The sequence below is a fragment of the Grammomys surdaster genome, unplaced genomic scaffold, assembly GCF_004785775.1.
Source record: "Grammomys surdaster isolate TR1022 unplaced genomic scaffold, NIH_TR_1.0 576, whole genome shotgun sequence".
Taxonomy (NCBI): domain Eukaryota; kingdom Metazoa; phylum Chordata; class Mammalia; order Rodentia; family Muridae; genus Grammomys; species Grammomys surdaster.
The window spans coordinates 181,922-190,748 of NW_021604995.1; the positions used below are offsets into that span (position 1 = coordinate 181,922).

General features: G+C 51.4%; 1 protein-coding gene across 2 annotated transcripts; it reads right to left on the minus strand.

Moving 5' to 3' along the window:
* Positions 1-1,628: 1,628 nt before the first annotated feature.
* On the minus strand, positions 1,629-7,557 carry Znf324 (zinc finger protein 324). Of its 2 annotated transcripts, none has more exons than XM_028781878.1 (4): positions 7,518-7,557; positions 4,730-4,856; positions 4,165-4,281; positions 1,629-3,451 (listed from the first exon to the last, which is right to left on the minus strand). In XM_028781878.1, exons 2-4 carry the CDS (start codon positions 4,848-4,850, stop codon positions 2,028-2,030), a joined length of 1,662 nt encoding a protein of 553 aa, XP_028637711.1. In that variant the 5' UTR covers positions 4,851-4,856; positions 7,518-7,557; the 3' UTR covers positions 1,629-2,027. The 2 variants fall into 2 exon arrangements, with proteins under 2 accessions (XP_028637711.1, XP_028637709.1); XM_028781876.1 differs by lacking the exon at positions 7,518-7,557 and adding an exon at positions 6,061-6,573.
* Between the last annotated feature and the right edge of the window lie 1,270 nt (positions 7,558-8,827).

Here is an 8,827-nt window from a genome sequence, read left to right on the forward strand (position 1 = left end):
CCCCACACTGATCTGGAGGGTTAACTCCAGATCCTCCTGTCTCAGCCTCCCAAAGTGCTAGGGTCTGCACCACTGTACCTCCAGGTGACAGGACTGGAGTTCCCAAAGGGCTGGCCTCAACTTTGCACACGTACTCATCCAACAGCAGACACAGTCACAGCACTGCCCTGTTCTTCCCACCTCCTCCCTCCCATAGCCTGATCCACAAAGCCTCAACTTTCAACAGAACTGCTGCTCCACTTGTCCCAGATCTCCTGGCTTCCCCCACCTACCTGTGGCCACCAAGGCATCCAGATGACTCCGTCCTACACTGGGCTGCAGATAAGCTGCGTCTCTGCCCTATGGCCTGAGAACCCAGATTCAAGCCAAATCCTCTGTGCTCACTCTAATGGCATGTCCGTGTACATCCATTTAATACTGTCTGCTTTGTTTTAAGGTAAAACAAGTAGTATTGTTCACACGGGTGTATCTCAACTCAGTTTTTTCTTTTGAAGATAGGGAGTTCAATGCTGGGCTGTGATGGAGTACGCCTTTCATCCCAGTCCTTGGGAGGCAGAGGCAGGTGGATTTCTTTGACTTCAAGGCCAGCCTGGTCTATACAGCTACATCCTGTTCCGGGATGATCAGGGCTCCACAGAGAAACCCTGTCTCAAAACAAAACACAAGGCCTCAAACTATCCTTGAATTGCCTCCTCTGCCTCTGTCTCCTAAGTGTGGAGAGTCCAGGCGTGCCACACCAAGCCTAGTTCTTTGAACTAATGAAAACCCATAACTGAGGTAGAAGGACACAGTTCAGTTGGTGGAGTGCTTACTAAGCAGGCACGATGTTTAATCTCCAGCATCGAATAAACCTGGCATGGGGTTGTATGCCTATCGTCTCAGCACTCAGGAAGTAAAGGCAGGAAAACAGAAGTTCAAGGCCAGCCTTGGCCACAGAGACAGTTCGAGGCTAACCTGGGTTACATGAGACCCTGTCTCAAAACAACATCAGGGCCAAGAAGATGGCTCAGTGGTGAAAAGCATGTGCCATGAAGCATTACAACTTGAGTTCCATCCCCAGCACCCATATGGTGGAAGGAGAAAACTGATTCCTGAACATTGTCCTTTGACTTCCACAAGTATGCATGCCCTTACATACATGCATCCACACATATAATTATGAACTATAAACAACTGCAAAAAAACAAAAAAACAAAAAACAAAACCAGGAGGCATGTCCTGGAGTCAAGAGACATGGACTTTCATATCTAGGTAAGATATTACAGTATATATGTTTTAACTTTTAAATCCTGGCATTCAGAGATACCAATACAAGGCTCACAAGCTGACTACTGGGCAGCACCTAGCACATGGCTGGCTGTGAGTTTACTTGGACTTTATTTGGAGCCTATCAGAACATTTACATTTTTTTTTTAGACAGGGCTTCACTGTGTAACTCTAGTTGGGACCTGGAACTCACTATGTAGACCAGGCTGGCCTTAAACTCACAAGAGACACGCCTGCCTCTGTGTCCTAAACCCTGGGTTTAAAGGCATGTGTCACTATATCCAGCTGCTAGAGTATTTTCTAGCATCACCCTCCACTGGTCCAGATCTCCTTCCCTCATTTCCCAGAGCAGAAAGCTGAGGTTCAGAAACAAACCATTTATTTGCCTGAGGCTTGCACCAAGGAAATGGAATGCACCGGGGCTGTATCTCCAGCTGCCAGTTTGAGAGCTCTCTCGCCTATTGCGGGCTCTCTTCCTGTTTTCATAGCCACAGTCAGGAAATACTCAAGTGGCATCAACATGAAGATCAAAGTCTGTGGGTCACCCACTAGTTGTGGGGGCAGTCGCTGCCCACCCCACCAATCCCAGGGGGTACATGCATTCTATAGACTCCTCTCCAGTGCAGTTCAGGATACACCTGTAAATGGAACTGACTGGCAGGTCTTCCTTATACCTGGCTCACATAACAGTGGATTTGTTGAGAACACAGGCTCTTCCATAGTGAGTGAAAGGGATTTCAGAGAACGGCACAGCTGTGACCTTAGGCCTCAGCTATCTTTGGGACTGCTGGTGGGTCTAAGGTAGAAGTGGCCTTTGGAGGTGCACCATCTAAGGATGCCCCAAGAGACCTGGCTTGGGAGTTCACGCTGCCCCTGGGCCTCCGCAGGGCCTTCTCTCCTGTGTGGATCCTTTGGTGATGGAAGAGGGCAGGGCGCTCTCGGAAAGCGCGGCCACACTGCGTGCACACGAAGGGCTTCTCACCCGTGTGGATGCGCCTGTGACTGAGCAACACTGCACCCTTGGCAAAGGCCTTGCCACAGTCGCCGCAGCGGAAGGGCCGTTCGCCAGTGTGCAGCAGCAGATGCTGTGTGAGGTTGGAGCTGTGGCTGAAGGCGCGGCCACACTGTGGACAAGAGAAAGGCTTCTCTCCAGTGTGCACGCGCTGGTGCTTAAAGAGCGAGGAGCCTTGACTAAAGGTCGCGCCACAGAGGGAGCAGGCATAGGGCTTCTCGCCGGTGTGCGTGCGCTCGTGCTGGATAAGATGCGAGTTGCGGCAGAAGCGGCGGCCGCACTGTGCGCAGGCATAGGGCCGCCCTCCAGCATGGATTTTTCGGTGCTGGCTGAGGTTGGAGCCGTGGCTGAAGGCCTTGCCACACTCGTTGCAGTGGAATGACTTCTCGACCGTGTGGATGCGCTGATGGCGCACCAGTGAGGAGCTGTGTCGGAAGGCCTTGCTGCACACCATGCACACGTAGGGCGTCTCACCGCTATGGATGCGCTGGTGCTGAGTCAGGTGGGATGTCTGACTGAAGGCCTTGCCGCACTGGGCGCACTCATATGGCCGCTCTCCAGTATGAGTGCGCAGATGCTTGAGGAGGTCTGAGCTCTTCACGAACACTTTGTTGCACGCCCTACATTCGAAAGATTTGTCCCCAGAGAGAAGACCTGGGCTGGCCTGGAGGGCCTCTCCCAGATCATCCCATATTGGGGCCTCTGGAACACTGGGGTCTTCCTGAGACTCATGCCAAGCCCCATTCATCCCACATCCTTCCTCAGCTCCATGGAGATCTGGGATGCTTTGGCAAGTTCTCCCAGGGGTTAGCTGCATCTCTGGCTTTTGCTGCTCTGCTATCGGTGGCTGCTTCCCTGGGGCCAGGAAGTCAGAGAAGACCTTCACTTGGGATGAACCGTTTTCAGGCACCCCTACTGGGGAGGTCAGTCGCAGACTGACCGTTGCCTCACTGCTGCTGGAACCTAGCAGTAGCTGCTCCCAGTAAATCACTGATACCCCTGTGGGTTTTCTCTGTAGAGATGGGCAGGCACTTTGGTGTCCCTCTAGAATTTTTGCATCAGGATAGGCACCAGCAGGAGGAAGGAGGCTAGTAGGTATCCTATCAGGCCTGTCACAGGTGGCCCCTGGAGGTGCTCCAGAAGCATGTCTGTCTCTTGCACTGTAATTTGACCCTGAAGGTAGAGGAAAAGTAAAGTTACCTGGGTCATCTGGTCAGGAAGTGACCACGGCAGACCATCAGTTGCTGGACACCACACATAGCCTGGGCAGTGAAGGGGACCCAATGAACTGAGTGTAAAAGGGTGTGTGAAGAAAAACAAACAAACAAAAAACCAGAAGTGTAGGCTGGCCCTGGGAGAAGTTGGTAAGGAAGGATCTGTCCTGGAACCTTTCTCTCAGGCCTTGCTCCCTAACCTGCTCTCTTTGGGTTCGTCCCCTATTGATAAATACTCTATGCACTATTTATCAATCCTGTGGCAGACTGCTTTTCCCTGGCATCCTCCCTACACTACTCAGCAGTGTCCTGAGCACAGTGTGCACAGTGCCAGGAACAGACCGACCAGGAGGAGTGTTCAAACGACAGCCGGGAAGAAGGAATGACCCTACAAATGTGACAGCTCAATGAGGGAAGCGAAGCCACACAGCATAGCTGGTGGGCGAGTATGTGCGTATGGCTCAAAAGGAGTAGTTTCCTGCACTGACACAGCACCTGTGCCCTTCAAGTTTTTCCTTTAGGGGCAGGAAAGGCCCCATGATGAGGAAAAAGATTCAGAAAGGAAAGGGAGCTGTCTCTAGACAGGAAAGGAAGGTGTCCATAATACCAGGAAATAGAGAATGTAGTAGCTCAGGTTGGCCCTGAGTACACCCTAGGTGAAGCCCAACTCACCAAGGCTGGCTCTCTTGTGGGTACCCCTGCCTGGGCCTGTATTTGTCCTGTTGGGAACCCAGGGCTCCTCACCACGCTGGAGCTGGATGATCACACGAGGCCGGGAGACAGAGGGTCCTGGGAAGGGAGAAGGAGCGTGTGAGGCCAGCCCCAGCTCAGGACAGTCCAGCCCCAACCGAGGGCAGGATGTGGGATGTTTCGGATATCAACCATGCAATTAACACACCCAAAACCCCAAAGGTCATACCATACAGGAGGTCACAGGCCCAGAGTTCCCACAAGGAACCACTGGATCAGCCGCTCCAAAGGAAGGTGCTAGAACTCGGGCACAGAAGAATGTAGCCAGCCAGCACCCCGGGGATACAGGAAATGGTTAAGTTTATCAGACTACATGTGTCCAGGGCCCCAACCTTCCTCTCACATGCCCATGGATAGAGGGACATACGCATAAATACCTAGGGAGTGAGGGGACAGTTGTAATGGCTCCCAGACCTGGTGTGCTCAGCTGGCTGCTATATCTGGTCCCAGCTTTGCTTCCAATGGAGCACTCAACTCAGGACTTTACCTATGGAGTCCACAAGTGCGAAGTTTTCCAGCATTACATGACGGTACAGGGCCCTCTGGGCTGCATCCAGGAACATCCACTCCTCCTGGGAGAAGTACACAGCCACGTCCTCAAAGGTCATCAAGCCCTACAACAGCAAGAATAAGATCGTCAGCCGGGCGGTGGTGGCACATGCCTTTAATCCCAGCACTTGGGAGACAGAGGCAGGCGGATTTCTGAGTTCAAGAGTTGGAGGCTAGCCTGGTCTACAAAGTGAGTCCAGGACAGCCAGGGCTACACAGAGAAACCCTGTCTCGAAAAACCAAACCAAAAAAAAAAAAAAGAATAAGATCATCTATGCTATGGCTATGTGAGGAGGAACCAGTTTCCTATCCTAATGGGGATGCTTCGCAGACACTTTTCTTCCTTCTTTGTAGTACTGATTGAGAAGACAGAGGCAGGCATATGTCTATGAGTTGGAGGCCAGCCTGGTCTACATAGTGAGTTCCGGGACAGCCAGAGCTATGTCGAGAAACTGTCTCAAAAACACCATTTTTTTTAAAATGGCCGTTGGAATACATAGACAATCTCAGTTACTGTTACTGTTATGGATGTGGGGGTGTTGGAGTGGGAGGTGGGAGTGGCCTCATCAACCTGGTAGAGACATACAGAAAATCAATCCTTCTTACCTCCATACCAATGCTCCGTTTCCTTTCTGCTTTTAAACAACTCCTCCCCTTGCTCAGCCACCTGTTGGACTCTTCCCCTCACAGTCATAGGCATCACAAGCCTTTCCTCACAGCTCTCAAATCCTAAGCGACCAACCTTAAACAAGTCTGTGAAACTATCTGTCTTCGTATTGATGAGACATCATGACCAAAAAGCAAGTTGGGGAGGAACAGGTTTATTCTGCTTACACTTCCAGATCACAGTCCACCCCTGGAGGAAGTCAAGACAGGAACTCCCAACTGGGCAGGATCCTGTAGGCAGGAGCTGATGCAGAGGCCATGGAGGGGTGCTGCTTACCAGCTTGTTTCACATGGCTTGCTCAGCCTGCTTTCTTATAGAACCCAGGACCACCAGCTCAAGGATGGCACCACCCACCATGGGCTGGGCCTCCCTCGCATTGGTCACTAATTGAGAAAATGCCTTATAGTTAAATCTCATGGAGGCTAACTTCCTCTCTAATGACTCTAGCTTGTGTCAAGTTGACACACAAAACCAGCAACCAGCCAGTATACTACTATCCCTCTTTACTTCCCAGGTCCTGGCTCAAAACACTAGGATCAATTAACTGGACATCTGTCACTTCAGGCCCATCAAGTCATCCCACTCTGGGATATCACACACACCTGGTCTTTCCCGTGTCTACAGTAGTTCCATCCTCGAAGGTGCTCAAGCTGACAAACGAGAGAGTTCTTCACACAAAACTGATGGCATCAGCAGATCTGCTCATAATTCAGCCACTTCAACCACTCCCATAACTAATATCGTCCAGGGACCACCATCATTCACATGGACCAAAGGCTCTGTCTGTTCTACATAATGATACTTCCTCCATGTCTGTTCTACACTCAGAAAAAGAAAAGATGTTTTTAAAATCTTAATTGGGGTGAGGGAGGGAGGTGGTACGTGCCTTTCATCCCAACACTCAGAAGGCAGAACCAAGTGGATCTCTGTGAGTTCAAGAACAGCCTGGTCTAATTGTACATTTCCAGCACAGCCATGGTTACATAGTGGGACCCTGTCTCAAGGCTCCTACATATCAAGTTGTAGACCAGCTAGATCTACATCGTGAGACTGTCTTTCAAAACAACCCCCCCCCAAACAACCTGGGGTTAGAGATATGGCTCAGTGGTTAAGAGTATGTGCTATTCTTTTTTTTTTTTTCTTTTTTTGGTTTTTCAAGACAGGGTTTCTCTGTGTAAGCCTGGCTGTTTTGGAACTCACTCTGTAGACCAAGCTGGCCTCGAACTCAGAAATCCACCTGCCTCTGCCTCCCAAGTGCTGGGATTAAAGGAACGTGCCACCACTGCCCGGCTGTGCTACTCTTTCAAAGGGCATGAATGCAGCTCCCAGTGTCCACATTAGATGACTCACAAGTGCCTATCACAAAGCGCCAGGGGATCCAACACTCATATACATATATCCACAAATGCACATAAAAATTTAAAAAATCATTTTTTAAAAATCTTAAGTAGGAAACTGTCCTGTTTGTGTTTAAAGCACTCCGTGTTTTCCAATGCCTTTGGGACACAGTCCCAACTCCTCTGCCTGCTATTTCAAACACACAAGACCTCCCTTTCTTGTTCATTCCACATCTAAATTGCTAAGTTCCAGGCTGGGAAGTAGCTCAGTCTGTAGTGTTTGCATGGTATGCACAAAGTCTTGGGTTCCATCTCTGGTACCGAATAAACTAAGTGTGATGGGGCATGCCTGAAAATCTAGCACTAGGGAAGCAGAGGGACCAGAAATTCAAGGCCATTTCTTGGCTACATATCTAATTTGAGGCCAGCCGAGAGAGAGAGAGAGAGAGAGAGAGAGAGAGAGAGAGAGAGAGAGAGAAAGGGGTGGGGGTGGGGTTGCCCTCAAAATATAAAAGTCTCGCCTTGGCTTTTACACATGTTGATGCTTTTCTTTAACTTTCTCCCAGACCTTACCCCCTTGGCTGTCACAAGTGAGGCTTCCACACCGACTGGCCTCACTTACCTGGACTATGATGTTGGAAGCAACTGGGTCCCTCCCCACAGTACAGTAAGAGGGCAAGCCAGGACACCTGATGGGTCCATGGAAGGATCCCTACACTCACCCGCGCCGGATCTGTCAGCGGCCAGGTTGCCGCCACCGGAATCTGCAGTGGGGGCGGGGCACGACGGGCGGGAGACCTGGGCATAGCCCGTCCCCGCCCACGGCCTCGTCCAGCCCGCCTGGGCCTCAGTTTCCCGGTCAGAGAAGGGCGTTGTACGCCCAGAGGACTGCTGGCGCCTGCGGCTGGGGGATGGAGAGTGCGTGGCTTCGGCACAACCCTAACGGTCTCAACTGCCGCCTATGAGACAACAGGGGAAACAGGCTAAGAAGCAGGGCCGCCGGCTTGCAGTGCCGACGTGTGCTGAGCCACGGCTCGAATCGGGCAACCGGGAGTACCGTTCTCACTTGCCCTAGTCTTGGGTCCCCAGAACCTCCTGGAGAGTGCAGAGTGGGCCAGGCCCTTCATGCACCAATCGGGATCACCCGTGTGGCCTGAAGCCGGTCTGCACAGTGACAACCCATATCGCCGGAAGCCCCGCCTCTCCGATCCGCGTTGGCCCAATGCACTGCACGGATGCTCGGGTAAACGTAATTCCTGCTGGCTTGCCTGAATGACAGGCGGGGCGGTTCCTTCCCAGTATCCACAGCCACCGCCAAAGCATCTTTCCCCTACCCACCAGCCTTAACAGAGCGCTGGAAAGTGAAATTTACTACCACCGTCGGTTTTCCGCGAGGCCTGAGCACCAACAGAGTCTCCTGGGTGGGTCCCCGCGCCTGGTAAGCAGCCCTGGACCAAAACCTGGAGATGCAGAAGTGGAAACTTGGAGATTTCGGGAAGCAGGCGACACAACCCAGGAGCACAAAAGAAAAAAAAAAAAAAACGTATGGGGAACCGCTTCTAAAGAGACAGAGCAGCAGCGGGCGTGGTGGCACACACCTGTAGCCTCAGCACTTGGGAGACAGAGTTAACAACTCTGATTTCACGGCCAGCATGTTCTACAAAGCGAGTTCCAGGACTGCTCTTCCCAGAGAATCGAGGTTCACACCCCAGCACCACAAGGCAACTATCTGTAATTCCAGTTCCAGAGGACCCAACAGTTTCAGACAAGCAAAACACCAACGCCAATGCACATGGAAAATAAAGAGGCAGAAGAGACTTAGATCAGATCCAAAATCAAAACCCAGTCTGAGCCCAGCATGATGGCACATACCTTAATCTCTCAGCACTCAGAAGGCAGACAGGCAGGAGAATCATTGTAAATTTAAGGCCATCCTGGACTACACAGCGACTTCCACGCCAACCAGGAACACATAAGGAAAGAACACCTCAAATCCTAGCTTAGGCAATTTCCTGCTGTGTGGCCAGCTGCA

Excerpts from the sequence above, each read along its gene's own strand:
- Znf324 (XM_028781878.1), bottom strand. The coding sequence starts at position 4,850 with ATGACCTTTGAGGACGTGGCTGTGTACTTCTCCCAGGAGGAGTGGATG. Across the intron at positions 4,282-4,729 it reads CGCACTTGTGGACTCCATAG|GACCCTCTGTCTCCCGGCCT; the intron begins GTAAAGTCCTGA and ends CTCCCTTCCCAG. Across the intron at positions 3,452-4,164 it reads CCACAAGAGAGCCAGCCTTG|GGTCAAATTACAGTGCAAGA; the intron begins GTGAGTTGGGCT and ends CTCTACCTTCAG.